The sequence below is a fragment of the Syngnathus leptorhynchus genome, chromosome 9 (genome assembly GCF_054491065.1).
Source record: "Syngnathus leptorhynchus isolate UIUO chromosome 9, UIUO_Slep, whole genome shotgun sequence".
In the NCBI taxonomy this organism is placed as follows: domain Eukaryota; kingdom Metazoa; phylum Chordata; class Actinopteri; order Syngnathiformes; family Syngnathidae; genus Syngnathus; species Syngnathus leptorhynchus.
In genome coordinates, this window is record NC_141203.1 from 8,877,144 (window position 1) to 8,894,908 (window position 17,765).

The 17,765-nt window shown below is 40.2% G+C and overlaps 1 protein-coding gene across 4 annotated transcripts in view; it reads left to right on the plus strand.

Moving 5' to 3' along the window:
• Positions 1-17,765, plus strand: part of pard3bb (par-3 family cell polarity regulator beta b) — a 73,945-nt gene that overhangs the window by 19,062 nt on the left and 37,118 nt on the right. For 2 of the 4 annotated variants that reach the window (XM_085920181.1, XM_085920183.1), the window contains exons 7-18: positions 33-116; positions 211-336; positions 868-1,120; positions 1,221-1,329; positions 2,392-2,531; positions 2,594-2,722; positions 8,238-8,429; positions 8,571-8,729; positions 9,941-10,079; positions 12,051-12,153; positions 12,250-12,350; positions 13,484-13,528. In XM_085920181.1, coding sequence (XP_085776307.1) covers positions 33-116; positions 211-336; positions 868-1,120; positions 1,221-1,329; positions 2,392-2,531; positions 2,594-2,722; positions 8,238-8,429; positions 8,571-8,729; positions 9,941-10,079; positions 12,051-12,153; positions 12,250-12,350; positions 13,484-13,528 — 1,580 coding nt within the window. The remainder of the gene's footprint in view (positions 1-32; positions 117-210; positions 337-867; positions 1,121-1,220; positions 1,330-2,391; positions 2,532-2,593; positions 2,723-8,237; positions 8,430-8,570; positions 8,730-9,940; positions 10,080-12,050; positions 12,154-12,249; positions 12,351-13,483; positions 13,529-17,765) is intronic. The other 2 variants (XM_085920182.1, XM_085920184.1) reach the window with 1 other exon arrangement.

Consider the following 17,765-nt stretch of genomic DNA (forward strand, 5'->3'; position numbering starts at 1 on the left):
TTGTTCATATATATTTTTTTTCATTTGTGTAGCCTAACCCGCACAGTGGAGATACTGGGAGGGGACAATCCTTTGGGAATCCACGTGGTTCCTTACTGCTCATCTCTTAGTGGACGGTGAGTTCGGTTCAGATAAATCTAAATCAAAGAACTTTTTTAAAGTACGTACTACATAAATGGCTCGACAATACATTTGTTACTCCGCTCCCAGGTCTCTCGGTTTGTATATCCGTGGAGTGGAGGAAGAAAGTCGCTCCAGTAAGGAAGGTTTGTTCCAAGAAGATGAGTGCATCGTCAAGATAAACAACACCGACCTCATGGACAAGACTTTTAGCCAGTGAGTTTACTCCTACTTTTGTTTTTCAGGCCAAATAAAAATAAAAAAATTAGCCATAACGTAATTGCTCGATAGACTTTGATGTTTCTAATGTCACCTCCTTCTTATCAGAGGGCTCATCTAACATGTAGCGACATCACAGAACAAAACAAAAAACGCTGCTGGCAGATGTCTGAGGAGTAATCCACGGAGAACACATTGGTTTTTTTTTCTGCTCATTCTGTTCAGAAGATTTGTTCAGGACTCATTTGAGACTTGATGTTTGTCAGTGTTTATTACACCGGCAAAGTAGCAGGCAAGCGGGCTAACATGGCGCCGTTTGGGGATGTAACCTAATTGTACAACATTACAAGACATACGCATGAATTTGCAAGAAATTATATGCTTTAATGATTACATTTCATTCATGTAAAAATAAGTTCATTTTATTTCTTTGAGATGCACCTGCATACTATATTTTTGCCCTTATTAATCTCTAATGCTAGTGTGTTTTTTTAAGATTCTCTATTTGTCACCATTGCCCTTTTCCAGAGCCCAAGAAATCTTCCGTCAAGCGATGCACTCCCCGGTGGTCTCTTTGGAAGTACTTTCCTCATCCAACAGAGAGCGCTTTGAGAAGAGTCTGATAGGTCAACTGTTTAGCAGCAATGCCGGTCCTGACAGCAGTCCCCGAGTTCCCAAAACCAAAGAGCCGCCTCCGCCTGTCAAAGCCAAACCCGTGTTCAGGCCTCCCGAGAGCGCCATCGTGAGAGTGGCAGAAGATGCTGGCTCTTTGGAAGCCGCTGTGAGTCTCAAGCGCCTCCGCTCCAAGCTAAACATGTCCTCTGCAGGATTTGACTTTTTATTCAAACTATTTAATACTGTTCTCTCTTCTGTCTACGTAGAGATCTCAAGGTGGAAGCGAGAGCTCGCTTTCTGATAAAAGCCCTGCCCTGTCCAGTCTGATGGCCAGTAAGAAAGCAGGACGGAGATTAAGAATTGACCTTAAGAAAGGTAAGCCATGCCACGCAACATAGATTTACTTTCATATCTGAGATCCTTTTCATCCATCAAGTTTCATGCACTTCCAGGCCCCAAATATAATACAAACCAATGAAAAAGGAAATATAAATAACAGAGAGTGGCTTCTTCTGCCCCGCCACTGGATATTATAACCTTGGAATGTCTGTTGAGGGCCCCTACTTTTTTTTCTTCTTTCAATTGTCTATTTGTGACCGACCCTACCCTTGGTTTTTCCCCAAATCAAGACTTCCAGAAAGTACATTTTTGAGTATCTATAATATATGACTATAATGACACTATTGACAGCATCTCGTGTAGTATCTTAGAATGGGTAGCTGCTTTCTCTCTCACCCTTTTTTTCCCCCCATTCCTTGCTCTCCTTTCTCTCTCCATCTTGACTTGTTCTCTTCAAGGTCTATTAAGTCTTTATTGATCTGTTCATTTCTGCTGATATGAATTCATAGCGGACCAAACTGCTGACTTGGCACTGCTAAAGAGACCGGACTAAATGAGGTCTATAAACTACACAACCAGTCTGTGTATTGGGCCCTGGCATTCATGTTTGAGTGCTTTCCTTACACATTGTGGGTGTGCGCGCACAAGCGCTTGCACGCATGCGAGCCTGCTTTTCACTGATTAGTATTTTAATCTTCCTCACTTCTCTTTCCAGAACATTCACTCTTCCACTGACTTACACCCCATTTCCGCTTTACTGTTCTATACTTCAACCCCCTCCCCATCGTGCCCCACACCTGAACTCTTTGCAGATACCAGGCAGTGTTTTAAAGCAATACACACACCGAGTTCTATCGTTTGTGCGGCACAAAGGGACACAACGCACAGTGTGGCGTTAGTTTGCTTCCAACCAATGGCAAAGTGATTTTTGTACTTCCTAATGCATGGAAAAGTTGGCGGAAGCTAGTTTAGTTACGTGCCCCAGACTGGCTATCTGCTATTGTCACGTGTTATTAAAGTAACGATGTTGGATTGATTCTTTGTTTAGCATTTTCTGACAGCAACAAATGTGTTCATGGGTTCAACAATGTCTTTTAGGTTCGGAGGGTCTTGGATTCACAGTGGTAACCAGAGATTCGTCAGTTCACGGGCCCGGTCCGATTCTTGTCAAAAACATTCTGCCACGTGGGGCGGCTGTCAAAGATGGACGCTTGCAATCAGGGGACCGCATATTAGAGGTATGAATATTCACCGTTTTGCTGCAAGGTTATGGTATATTTCATGGTTCCTTTGGCTGTAGGTGAACGGCGTGGACATAACAGGTGTCGGTCAGGAGGAACTGGTGTGCATGCTGCGTAGCACGCGGCACGGAGAGAGTGTGTGTCTTGTGGTTCTGCGACAAGAGGACATGTTTCTGCCCCGCGAGATGGTAAGGTCCACTTAATGCTTTATTTGGAGACTGGATGACTTTCTCAGTCAATTAATTTAATATCGTAATACCAGTTATCCCTTTTCCATTGCTCGATACTTTGAGCCTTTTCTCAATGGCGGCATCGCTATAGGAAAAAATTTTGATGGCATGAGTTGCCATGTGATTGTGTGGCAGATAATGAGCACACTGTAAAGCTTCACGTTGAAGGTCAATTTGTTACTTCATCACTGGTGATTTGCCAATTAATAAAATGCCCATTTATTTATTCTCTTTCTGATTTTCAGTCTGTCTTCTCTTCATATTCTTTTTCTTGGAAAATATTTTACCGTGAGACCTGACATTAAATAAAAGTACTTTTAATTTATATTTCGCTCGGGGATTCATTAAAATATTTGTGTGTTAACAGACAATACATACAAATTAAAACAATTATGAATCCTAGCATAGAATTGTTCAGCTTCGCTTAGTCGGCTCTGTGTTGTCCTGAGAGGGCAATGCCATTCAGTTAATGAGTCGACTTCAAAGCTAATTTTCACTTGTAAGAAAGTAATTAATTAATATTCCATTAACGCTTTATGTGACAGTTGGGAGATGACATTTTTTTTTTTTGCCGATTCAGAGAGTTTAAGTACCGTTACAGCCTTTTGCTCTTGGGGCATTGGGTGTTCAATTATTTCAGCAGCTCTTGTTTCTTCTGAGGAGGTATTTACTTGGCACCTGGCGCACTCAACTAATCTCAAATTTAGTTTTTACTAATGAGAATGCAAATGTTATCTCGGAAAAATGGAATGGGGTGATTATTTGAATTGGACAAAAAAAAAAAAAAAGACAGATCGATGAGGTTCCGGCTCCACGGCTCGGAATTGGAGAATGTGAAAAATGGATGAATTGACTCTCCATTACAGTTAATCGTGAGAACTGATTAATTATACGGTTGAGCTGCAATTTCTCATAGAATAGCTTAGCTCAGCTTGTATATGTCAATAAAGTAGCAATGCGTGTGTGTGTGTGATTTGGACATGATTATTTAGTGACCGTGTACAATCTATACTGCAGACAAACAGGGCGCGGAATAGAGAATGTAACCATTATGTTTGACTAGATTGGTTGGGGCTCTGGCCAAGCAATGAGACTATCGGCACACAAAAATAGACCACGTCTGTCTGTTTTGGAGCAATGTTCTGAAGTTTCAATTTTGGAGGGACATTGTCAAGGTTGAGAGTTGTTGTCACGTTGATGATGAGGGAAAGAACTTTAGTTGTGTATCATTAAAAATGCCTTCAAATTGGTCTTGCTTATTTATTTATTTTAAGTTTAAGGTGTCACAAAATCAAATATATTTAGAATCAAATTCACTGTTCTGATTTTTTTCACACACACCAAGAATTTTTTTCTTCTACTTTTTCGTCAAAAACCGGTAAGAGATAGAAACAGCATTTTTTTTTTCCAGGTAAAAGAAGAGAGTTTTTGCTAGATTCATTGCATATGAATAACATGTTATGTGGGTTTTGAAAGAAAGATCTGTTAAAGTGCTCAAAAACAGCAGAAGACTAAAAAGCAAATACGAGAAACTCCACTTTGTAAACGTCGGGCAGTGAACGAGTTAATTGGAATTGCTATTTCATGGCAGGTTGGTTGTGTATGGGATATTGAGCCAGAAGAACCAAGATGAAATAATGGATCCATCTTGTCGATCTACCCCCCACTGCCGATGTTTCACTTCAGACCACCATCTGGTGTTGTTTGTTAACATCTGTGCTCAGTGTAGTACAAACACATTATTATAGTTCTACAGCAAAACACACTCTGGCACCAAGTCACCTCTACCTAAGCATATAATCATGTTAATGAACAAAATGCACAGTAGGTACAGTAAAACACACACACTGTATATCTAGCGACCGGTTTTGCATCACAATTAATACATTTGAAAAATAAAAGAAGAATTCACTATTCAAGATGGCTACCAATTTTTGAAAAAAAAAATCACTAAGAGCTGATCAGTTTCAACAATATTGATTACACCAGATGGACCCTAAAGAATATCCTGTATGTTATTAAAACAATATTGAGAAGCTCCTTCATTCTGCTCTCTCATTCCGGACACCGTGTTTGTGTGTCACTTTCCACTGGTAATGTCACCTTTGTGACCTCATGCCACTGTCCTTATATATTTCCCCATCTGTTATGCCCTCAGAGACCTGGCCGTGCACACATACACACCAACACACCGACTCCAAGGCGGTTTAATGTCTCTGTAGGATTTGCCATCCTCTCAAGGGAGGTCATCTGAGAATATCTCTTCTCTTTGTTTTTTCATGCCTACCTGTTTTCTTTTTCGATTAGCATATTGATTGTAGACTGCATTGTAGAGATTTTGGCCAATATTAAATGCAATATTCAAGATATTCTCTTGTAGTTAACTCTTGGAAGAAAGCCAAGCGTGGGGAGTCTCTGCCACCAGCAGCCTTTCAATATAGTATCCATACTCCCTTCTTTCTCGCTTGTTTCTGTCGGAAATAGGTAGCAACACCACAAAGTAACAATAAAAATGTCACCGTTGATAGTTTTGTCAACTTTGTCCTGAATCTTCCGAAGTCTTTGACTTTGTTGTCCGAGTTGAAGAGAAGCAGCACAGCTTCCTCTGACATCTTATCACGGACTTGAGTGGGATGATGTGCTCTTGTGCTGAGCAGATCTGAACATCTTTCCAAATGCTCCAGTGGGTGGGGATTGGATTTAAAAACATGTACAGCTAACACCAAGCACATGGACTATAACACATGGAGCTCAACACACACAAAAATCATGAACAAGAAAAGCTAAGAAGACATGAGAATGTGATGCATCTCAAAGCACAACTAAAATGATATATTATTTCATCTTCCTTTTTCAAATTGTCTGCTGGACAGTCTGCCTTTGAGGAAGAAAAAACTTTTTGACTTCCCACCGTTAAACTTCTCGTTGGAGCCTTTACCCTTTGGCATTCAGGTAATCGTTGGAGAAGTGTGATGAGTGATTTGACAGCGAGGGCTTTAAATTGAGTAGGCACAAATGGGAAAGTTATTTACCAAAGTCATGAGCCCTAACACTTTGAAAGACAGTGTTACTGATTGTGGGAGCAACTATTATCATCCAGGATTCATAATGTCTCAAGACATGCAATAAGACCAGTGGCCATAAAGTGCTGTGGCTAAACTAAACTAAATAAAATGTGCAATGCAAATTTCTTCTCGTACTACCCATCTTTTTCCACATTTTCTCTTTGCATTTCTGCCTTTGCCTCATCTAAATGATTTGTTGGTCATGCTTAGTTTAATAAATCACAAGCACACCAACAGAGAAGAGACCTGAGACCTGTTAATGGTACATAATCCAGTTGATCCGTCATCACGGTAAGCCATTTAAATGTTAAACGACCGGCATGGGGAGGTTCATTTGCAAACATCTTTTTCTGTAATGAGATGCATTTGATAGAGTACCTATAACAGCCCACAGAAAATCGCATAGGGATAAAGTACTTTTTCTTATTTGTGTTTTCCATTTGACCCATCATACACAGTCATGATTAAACAACAATTGCTATGAGACATACTGTATAACACCATAATGGATGATATCTATATGGACTTATTGCAATAGTTGCATCATGCAATGAACATGTTACGCTCTATTTATTATATTAATTTCACACACAAACCCGCTGATTAATAGTTTTTTTTCCCTTTTCTGGTTTTCTCTTAAAACCCACTGGAGAATTCACTGGAGGTTGTGCTTATGCATTGTTCAACAAGAAGGTGGAATTAATTAGCTTGATAAACAATATGATATGCTTTGAACACTTTTGTCAGATTCTATGAACATCTCACGGTTCATGGGAAGTCTCACCTGCTGCTGAGATCTGTTGGTTTAAGTTCTGTAACCAAATCTGTCATTCTTCCAGAATTGTTTGTTATTTCTGCAACATGATGAAGAATTGGGATTGTATCGTAATTAAGGATGGTGGGAATAAAATACTGTAGTAAAGTAGCAGAGGTCTAAAAATGTTCCATTATCTGTCAGCAGTTCTTCCTGGAGTTTATCTTTTCTGTGTTGCCTCCTATCCTGTCTAGACACTGACTGTCAGTCTGATCGGGACACTGTGCAGGAAGGAACATTATAGCAATCCCTCCACTGTATATCCATACAAAAGGAATATTACAATTTTTTCGAGTTCATTCAACCTGAAGTGTCTTGTAAATTTGACACACTATAGAGAAAGGTGCTGACAAACCTCCCAAATTTGATTGATTACAAAATATCAGCTAGCTTATAAAATAAGGCATAACAAGTGTGACTTATCTATGTCTGTTGAATGCCTGAAACCAATCCCTGCGGAAAAATAAATACTACTTTCTTGAGCACCAGCACAATACTTTGTCTACTTTCTTAGGCCTTGATATCACCAGATATTTGAGCTGTGAAAATATATCTGGTTAACCCTTGCACATCATGGCTACAACAGCTAGCTCGCAAGCTAACAGGCTAGCAGGGTTTCTCTCATTCGACGGGCAGGCAGCAAGATTGTTCGTACCGTCACTTCACGGATTAGGAATTTAAATAATGACACTGAGCTGTTTTGTAAAGTCAAGTATCTAGGAAAAATGCATTTTTGGGCCATTGGCATAGCTAGCTAGCTAACTGCATGCTGTTGTGGTAGAAATAAGCTCTCATCTCTTTTTTTAGTGAGAGCTCCTACTTTGCTGATAAGAAGCATGTTAAATTTGCCGGTCTTATTCTCGGCTGCTTCATATAAGATGCTCATGCCCCAGCTCTATTTCTAAGGCCGCGTACACCCCGTGAGCCCTGTAGCCCTGGAAACCGGTCCATCTAGCATCTTGTTGAACCTTTTAGCTGTCATCATGCATTCCATTTGCAATTGCTACATGGATCATGATGGATGCCTATTATGTCTGGGTTCACCTGAGGCAGAGGACTGACAGATTATCCTTGTACTGGTTGTAGCCGCAGGCGACTTGCAAATGGGAATGGTTCCGTTGCTTGGGAACATGTGCTTACTGTACAATGCTTTGATGATGAATGTTCTGCTCTGCTTTGCCGGGCTTTACAAAATGATTAGCATACGCGCTCAGTTGTAGCTTTAGGGGAACCTTGTTGATGAAAAGCAAACAGGAGGCAGGGAGGAAAAGGCTTTTCCTGTAAGGGACAGGTTCATATTTGTTTAAGGGGGAAGTTTGCTAGGCTTAAAATCCTCAGTCCTCGATCAAAGCCACACCCCTCACTAACATAAGGAAATTACCTACCACTTAAATTGAAAAAATAAAAAATAAGAAGGAAAAAACATTCTGATAGAAAACTAACTTTTACGTTCATAACACTCTGCCTTCTGTGTCCGATTGGTTGTTTTTCCTCGGGCGCGGTGACTTTTACCAATTAAATAATTATTCGTTATTTTAATGGTAAATTGAAAAATTATTCAATTCTCCATTCCTTGTTTTCTCTTCTGCTTCAGAAAGACGAGGGGCCTCGTGACCATGGCTTAATTTTGGAGAATGGAAAGGAGCAGCTCATGTTCGAGGTGCCCCTCAATGACTCTGGCTCCGCAGGTTTGGGTGTCAGCCTCAAAGGAAACAAGTCAAGGGAGACCGGAGAGGACTTGGGAATTTTCATCAAGTCTGTCATACATGGAGGAGCTGCTTACAAGGTGAGGACCTACAGTGGAAAAGTTCCCTCAAATTTTCAGTGACCCTAAATGAAAGCAGCGTTACCTTTCCTTTCCCATGGTAAAATGTGCGACTTGACCCATTTTTGAAGGCCATCCAATGAACATGAGTTTGTGATACAGGATGGACGTCTGCACGTCAACGATCAGCTGGTTGCCGTGAACGGAGAGTCTCTGCTCGGACGCTCCAATCATGTGGCCATGGAGACACTCCGCCGCTCGATGTCACATGAGGGAAATGTCAGAGGGACCATTCAGCTTGTGGTGATGAGAGCACTGAAGGTACACAAACAGAGATGCAAGTCAACTTTGGCAATCTTTAATTTTAATACTTTTTTCCCCAAAGACTGTTTCCTGTACCCTTTCTTTGGCTCTCGTGGAATAAAGGAGACTTCTTTTTCACAGACTATTGACTTTGCCTCTTTCCACAGTGACTTTTCAGCTCTTTTAGCTCCATTTATACTTGACACGAGTCTCCCCGCTCTTTTTTTTCTGCTCTTACCAGCTAACTGCAAAAGAGCATTTGCACCGGTTTTGTCCTTGCGCTTTTGTGAGTGCGCGCGTGTGACTTGGTGTTCATCTCTCAGCTGTATCTCTTTTCTTTATCAGTAAAAAAGGTTCTTTTCATCCTGGCTGCTATTCAGCAGATCCACTTTGCATCGCTCCGTAGAATCTATCAAGGGCCTTGTGCCACACTGAGCTTGACTCGAATGTAAATGGCTTTTTTTTTTTTTTTTTTGCATTAGCTGCTGGGAGTGGAGCGGAAGTACAGCTCATGGATGTTCAGTAAAAAAAAAAAATCACCGCTTCAGACATTTCACTGTTTGTACTGTTGCTTGAAAATAAGAGTTCCTCAGCCCTTTAGTCACAGATATTATAAGAAATATGGGCTGCGCGTACTAAAAGCTATAAGACATTAGCATAACAATGTTCCGATCTGATTTGTGAGTGTAGATAAGAAACTGCGGAGATCCGCCTGTCGAAACAATAAAACGTATGAACCACTAAAATATAAAAAGCGCAGCGGTGTCCACTCATGCGATGGATTTGTTGCTGAGCATGTGGCTTTCTTTTGCAAAATATTCATCGCGCTGCCAGACAATATTGACGTGTTCAGGGAAGAAAAGAAATTTTGGGGAGTTTGTTTGAGGTCTTTCTTGAGAGACTGAAAACTCCATGCATATGCATGTATGTTAATTAATACACCGTTTCTGCTTACCAGACAAACTATGAATATATGCTAATTTAATTCCCAAAGAACTCTCATGAAAAAGACAGAAATATATTACAACGTTAAAATGCCTGATTTGTTTTTCTCAGTATCTTAAGAGGCCGAACTGTCTACGCAAGTGCACTTATAACAGCTGTCATTGATATGACTTTCCCAACTTTTAGTACGTAGGCTCGTTATGATTTTTTTTTTTCTCTGAGTAATGAACAATAGACTGTAAAATTTTTGTTGAGGTCACAATTCTGAATGTGTCATTTTTCAGGATCAACATGGGCTGTCATCCAGTCGCTCACTTGACAACTCCCCGATCCCGTCTCGGTTGATGAATCAAACCAACAGTCCCACAGGATTGGTTTACCCGACTAACTATCACGTCAACAGCATACTCCACACATCTGATGGTGAGTAATCATACAGTAAATTAAAAAAACAAATCTCCAGTCCTTTCAGCCCGCTTTGAATTATTGCAGCATTGCTTTTTGTCCGACATTTCAATAACAAAAGAAGAAGTAATGACAAGAGGAGGATTTTATGGATGCAATAGATTTTTTTCATTCTTCTAATGGCTTTGGCGTGACATGCGGGCTGTTTGTCAAGCTAGCTACACTGGCGGCAAAGTTGATTTATTAACCTGATTGGCTTTTTATGGATATAACAGAGAGAAATAACATTTTCCCGACCACCTTGTACTTTTACTTCAAATATGCCGTCTCGTAAATTATTTCTTGTGTCAGGGTGAAAATATTCAATTGCATTTTGATGATAACGTAATCAGACCAGATACACTGTGAGTGACTTTTAATTTCTAAATTAAATAAAAACCTGATTGCAACAAATTTCTCCAACTTAATTCTAGATTTTGGCCCTTTAAGGTGGAGCAATTCAGGCAAAAGTTCTGCCTGAGCAAAGTTATTTAGTTTGAGAAAATAATTTTGTGTTGTTGAAACAACTGGCATTTCGTTTTCCAATAACTTTAGTCAAACAGAGGCGCTGAGTTAATAATCAAAATCAAACTAATTAATGTTTTACGGATGAACTAAAAACGACTGGGACAGCTACTGTCATGTACTTGACAATTTTAATTAACGATGATACCCTTTTGCCTTTTATTTCTCCCTCACTCTTTTTTACCTTGCTGTTTATCCTTCCTCTCGTGTTTGTCAAACTTCTCCTGTGTTTTAGTTGAGGCAATGTTGACCTTCTTCACCTAATCTGTTTAGTGTATGAGTGTACATGAGTATGCACAATCATAGTGTGTGCGAGGTGATTTTTCTTTTTTTTTAAATGCCTGTTTTCTGTCTCTGGAGTTTGCAGATGTGCGAGCGTTCGAGTAAGCACGCTCGTGCTCCGATTGTTAGCCGGAATCAAACTGTGTTATCTGTGTGTGTTTTGTGTGTTTACGTTGGATGTGGTAAACACGTCTGACCTTGCTCTTCAAATTCACCTCATCTACAGTGTCATTCACATGCACATAATAGTGAGGACATTTTTCATCTGTGTATATTTCCAGCTAAGTGTCACCGTGTGAATGACGCGTGAGCTACGAAAGCAAAAAGGAGAAAAGGTTCCAAATACAGAAGGTCGGACGCACACAAAAAAAGGGCATCTGCTACTGCTACCGGATGATTTATCTTTTAACAGAAAAAATGCCTTTTTCACATCAAAGAGTGGGAGGCAGTGAGAACAGATTTGTGTGTGTGCGCACGAGGTGAAAGAAGAATGTGTTTTTGACAGTGGAGCCGATTAAGGTTCTGGCAGTGACGAGAAATGACTAACTTTGACGGGAAAAAATGGAAAATGGAGTGGAAGATGTGATGATTAATGGGAGATCTGAAAGGTGGAGTAGCAAAAAAAATATTACATTGTAAGATGACAACCAAAGTTACAGTGCAGCTACATGGAAGGTATTTTATCAAACGCTGGCATACATCTAATTATCTAAATGTGGAATTCCATATATCACTTACTTCACTTTTTACTTTAAAATGGCTTACCTTAACTAGAATCCAGCACCGTATTATAAATCTATGGCACTCCGTGTTCCAAAGAAGAGAGCCTTTGGTATTTCTAAAAGGAACATTTGGGACAATTAGGATCTCAGAGAAACGACCTTTCTGAGAATTGAGCAAAGAATTGCTAATCCACTCTGAAGGTTCTCCAGGTATTTGGTCTGATTTAGATTTTATGAAAGGTTTGTTGTGCTTGTGTAAGCCCTCGCAAAATATACTCAAAACATACAATAAAATAAAAGGGATTGTGGAATAAGAGATTTAGCAATAAACAGACAATAGGTCAATTGGTCTAAATATTGCTCCAATGTAATGTATGGACAAAAAAAAGGACTCTGGACATTGGCATTGTATATTTTTTAGGGTCATATGCAAGTTATTCTCACATTGATGAAGAGGCAGATCAGAATGGACATGGTACCGAAGCAAGAGGCTTTGCTCAGCCGTTCTCCTACCTACACGAAAGGTGAGTTGATCATTTCAGCGATTGAGAAATGATTTTGTAGTTTTAAAAATATTCCAAGAGTTTAAATGAACATGTTGTTGGTGATGCTGGTACCAGGAAAATGTCTCCATCCCAGTACGACACCCAGCAGCAGTTCCAGCATGTGAAGGCCTCCAAGAGCGTTGACTTGGGCACCGCTCCAAACCAGACACACACTGGTGGGCATTCTTTTATATTTAGCTTTTCATGCATTTTCAGTCACTCCTGGGGTTGATTTAGCAATTCCAATTTAATATGATTGTATGACTTTTTTTTTTTTAACTGTTGAGATCCATTTCTAATATATTCATACAATACATGAAACAACTGAAATGCAAATGCATCACATAACTGCGTGAATACCAGCCAGTCATAACACGGATGAAAATTCATATCTCGGCAAATTCGTTTGTGTTTCGCAGACATGGATGTATCTATGCCACCATTCAGTGTATTTCAATGAAAATAATAAGCTCATTATATTAGCTTCAACCAATCTTTGGAAATGAAATGAGACATCTCAACTGCACCCGTATGCATATTTACACTTTATCTGCGTGAAACCAAAGTAGACGCACGGTGACTTGCCAAAAATCTGGGGCTGCAGAAGCCGTCATAAAAATTAGCCACAAACTGATGTGGTCAGACGTATTCACCAATGCACAGTGCTAGAATTACGTTTTACGCTTGCTTTTGATTAGGAAAATATTTGCAGCGCACAGCCATTTACTGTTTGGTTTTTGTGGTCTTGTGTGTATTTGGCAGAGCGCTAGTCGACGGTCGGTGTCGGCTTTTCATCTTTTTTTTTCTTTTTCATTTCTTCACCACAAAGTGCAAAGAATAGCTCAAAAGTGCCTTTTTTAAAATAGGTGAAAAGTAACCCAAAGCTTTACTAGGGACAATTATGAAAGCTGTGGTGTCCAACAGAGGAGAAAAAGGCCAACACAGCTGGTTCAGTTTGAGTGGTGAAGAAACAACATGACTGAATAGCGAGGGGGATGATGGAAAGAGGCGAAAGTGAAGTGACGTCTTAGAGATGAAAGCCCCGACTGATATGTTCAAAGAGAAAAGTGAGTGCTAGTGATGAATGAGATGACTTGCTTGCGAGCTGTGATGCTGACTAAACATTCCGGGATGAAGATCAAATGGTCTCGATGACAAGTTTGGCGGTGGGGTTGAGAAGAGGGACTTTGGCACTTTTGGAAATTTCGTCACAATGAGTGGAAATTGTGAAGATCAAGTAGAGCCCAAATGTGGGTTGGTGTGTATTGCATGTGTTTCAGGATTATTGATCATTTTTTGTTTGTTTCAGGTACAGATGTGAGCCATGAAGGATCTCAGGTTGAAAATACTGCAGGTGAGGGAACCTTCTCCAAATGACTACTAAATGATTTTTTTCCCGCTCATAGTACAGTGCTCATATCTCAAATTTTGGCTCACAAGACAAAACAAAAGAATCAAAAGATGGCTCTTCTCTTAAAACTCCCAACTCCCATATCATATAAGGCATCACTGTCAATAAAATAGTGAGTCAGTGTTTACTAGTGAAGACAAGGAATTTAGTTTATCTTATTACAAAGTCAGTCATTTACTGTGACTTGAATTGCGTCAGCTTTTCTGGAAAATGCTTTTTCAATGTTTTCCACGTTCTACTTTAAAGTCGTCATTATGTTTCATTTAAAAAGTCCATGACCATTAAAGAAATGGGAGCTAACACGCAGGCATAATGTGCATTACGGCAAAATCATGGGCAGAATGCAACATGTGCTTTCTAGAAATGAAACGCTAATAAAAGAGAAATTACTTCTAACCGCTGGAAAAATTGAGGGCAAAACATGTTTCTTTTCGAACCCTTTCCCAGAATTGGTTTGGACCTGCTTCTTTTCATCGGGAATGACATTGCGTTCCGGATGCAGTATAGTATATATAAGTAGATTATCGCCATTATTGTCCACGCCCAATTCGGTTCACTTGCATTTCAGGACTTTTGAGGAGTATAGATTTGATAAAACAATGGGCAGTGTTGGGTGAGCTCTTGGAAAAAACATCAGCGGCTGTGAAACCGTCATTTATGGGAATGCCGTTTTTTTTCTTTTACTTCCCGCCACGATTTTCCACCTCCACACCCCAAAAAGCAACACACAATTTGATGATCATCCTTTCCATATGGCGTCCTGATGATGATGATGGAAATTCTTCATCATACATTGGAACATAATCTGCTCCACATTATATCGTAATTAAGCAGACTCCGAGATGGAGGTGTGACATAAATGGTAGTTCGTATTGCATGTGCATTCTCTCACGTAATATTAGACAGTATAGAAATTCAATACGGCAACGGTCGGGGAAATGCCTCGACTGATGCGCATCATATTCACACGCTCGACGAGAGATATAGCGTTACAATGATCCTAATGATTGCGCTAATCGTTTCGGAGAGATAAAGCATAAAATCAGCACTAATATTTTCTGGTGCAAAACTTTTTCAACTGCACTTGGTCTCTTTCCCGGAGCCACTTTAAATAGGACGGAACGGTCTGCTAAGCATATTGCTGATCGGCCAAAAATAAAAAAAAAAGCAAGCGGTTCTACTTCTGTTTCTTCTTTTACCGTGTTAATAAAAACAGCCCACAGCTTTGTGTGTGTGTGTGTGTGTAATGAGCACATTAATATGTGTAGAAATGTATTCATTTATGCACAAAAGTGGATTTTAAATGTGTGTCAGAACGTATTACCAGACGGTAGAATAAAACATTCGGCACAAATCTATCCATTTTCTAATGACCTTTATTTTGCAGAACTTCTATTTGGAGTAAATACTTGTCAGCTTTTTGGTCTGCCTGTTTAATGTCGTCTTCTCCCCCAATTATTTCTTCCTCCATCCACCGCTAATGTCCTCACTCTTGTGCTCTCGCTTGCCCTCTCGCAGTCTTTTTCTCGCCGACAGCATTCCGGCTTAGAGGCTGACAATCAGGCAGAGGGGCTTAGGAGGAACAACGGCTCCCTGAAAATGTGTTTGTACGTGATGCTGAGGGAGACCATTGTCTGAATCTCTCCCTCGTGCAACTTTGACTTTGATGACAGTCACATACTGCCAAGACTGTCAAAAAAAAAAAAAGTGTCTTCAGAGAGCCCCGTTTCTGCCTCTGCGATTGTTTATTGCTATCTGTTGCCTTCTTTTTCTTCTCGTTTTTTTTACAGATTTGTCTTTTTGTCCATTGTTTCCTTGTCTTGCTGGTTCTTGCTGACTTTACTTGGGATTCAAGCTCAAAGCCACCTACTTAGGCTCATATGGATTGATGTATTGATTTGTCAGCGAGCGAGCGAGAGAGAGTCTTCTGTGGGTGTGTACACGTGTATATCACCGCACATTAGCTCTTCTCAACAGTCCTTAGACACGTAGTACAAATAGCTCAGTCTCTTCTACTGTCTGTTTGCATCGGTAAACATTTGCTCCGCCCTCGTAGCAATATGGCACACGGGGTTCAAGAGCTTTCTTGGCTGCTGCTTTCCCAATGCTCCTTGACCCCCATTTCCATTTTCTCCAGTAAGCCAATAAAAGTGAGCAGTAATCAGTAGATGGTCAGCACTGTCCTTTTTTTGCTGGCGAACCCATTTGTCTCTATCAGCTTCCACTCGGTTATCAATGACATGCGGGTGGATCGTATATGTCATGGTGCTTGAAAGGGAACGGCAAGAAGAGAGGGAGGCCATTTGTTTCTGTCCTCATTTGTCAGGAACTTGCCAGAAGATGACTTGGTTTATAAACAGCTGTGTCGGCGAAGGAGGAGAATTGCTTGTATACTTAAGACAGCAGACCTTAACATCCATAAGTGTTGCGTCTGTATTAATTTTTTTTTGGTTCTGCATTTCTTTTATTCTCGGACGGAGTGAGGTCAGCCTATCATTGAAATATTATCGTCTATCTCACCCCTACGTTTGCCACAACATGGATGTTTGAGTTCTGGAGTATTTTTCTCAACTTACTGTAAGGAGGTTCTTGGATACGTTTAAACATGGTTAATGGGATTCGCCATTGGGGATTAATAATAGTTTTTCACCCAGGGCAAATGAAACAAACTGCTCATTGCACTGTAATCTTTTTTTTTTTGCTGTGATTTAAGATGTAAATTATAGGAGATAAGATGTGATGTATAACGTATGTTTTGGAATTAGAGCAATCAGATCAAGGATCATCTTGATAAAAGGGATCATAAGCATCTAAACAAGCCTGATATCGCTTCTACTAATATTTTGTCGCTTAAGGCATGGATGATTCAAAGGAGCCGATGACTTTTAAGTTTTATCACTAAGTGGTACAGTCGGACCGGAGTTCAAAGAAGTACAAGCTTGGCTAGGTAAGTTCTCTTGCGTTTAGCATTGTCAGTTTTATTATCTCAGGGAACTCCGGATCAGAACCAAGGTGGGTTTCGGAATACAACTACAGTGGTTCCTTGAAATGGTTCAATGTGACATTTGTCTCAAGGAGCTTGCAATGCATCTCAGGTCGCCTTGGCGTGGCCGCAACCGTCAGGAAGGGCTTTAAAATCAGGCCCAACTCGTTTGTTTTTGCTGCTGTACTGATACAGGAACAGCCTGAACAGGAAGAGGGAACAGTTGGGTGTGGACCGGTTCAAACTAATAATAGCAAAATATGTTGAGTATGTTTAAAGTTCCAAAGCTCCGACTCAGACGAGTGGTAAGTGGCAAGTTGACGCGATTGTATTTCTTACTTGCTCACTGTTAGATACCTCCGGAATATATGTTCCAGGTATATTTTGCATTTGAATGTGGAGAGATTTAGAAGTCTAGAACCAAGCTACATCTCTTTTTTAAGAGACTCTATGGAGTGTTTAGAGGTTCTCCAAGTGAGGATTGTTGGCAGGTCTGCTGGCTCTGTATTGTTGAGCTGCTCCTTAGCGTAATTTTGACTTTGGAAGTAGCCTATCGCCTCAATGCCAAGAAAATAGCTCCGGGATAGCTTGGCAAGCTATCTCTTTGTGTTTTATTTTCAAGACGTCATGCTCCTCTTTACTCTTAAAATTCCTCACGCTCTTTGTTCTTGTCTTAGTGTCTGTTTGCCTCTGCCAGTATCGTTTTCTACCCTTTCCAACTAATCACTTGTTCTGTCATCTCTCTCTCTCTCTCTCTCTCTCTCTCTCTCTCTCTCTCTTACTGTTTCTTTCTGTCTCGCTCTCCCTCCAAAAGCGGCTTAATGCTATCATCTTACATTTGGACCGCAGTAATTACATTTATGACACAAATCCTGTTAGGAACAAATACTTTGTGTTGGAGAGCAAGTGTGTTTGAGTGACAACATAACAAACCGCTTTGGGGTTTTGTGTAAGATATCTTCAACTGAAAGCTCGAGGATTGTTGATAAGAACGTGACACAAACTGGACTTCATTTATAAATTCGAGCTGAAATTCCAGTCCGGCGATTATGTTCATCAAAATACTGTTGCTTCATAACATTGTCGATTAGTCATGATATAATAACTACAAGTTAATCGCTGATTGAGTATTTTCGACAAGGCAGCAGCAAATGGTGGTATTTTGTTACCGATTAATTTTCTGGTTATTGTCTGCGT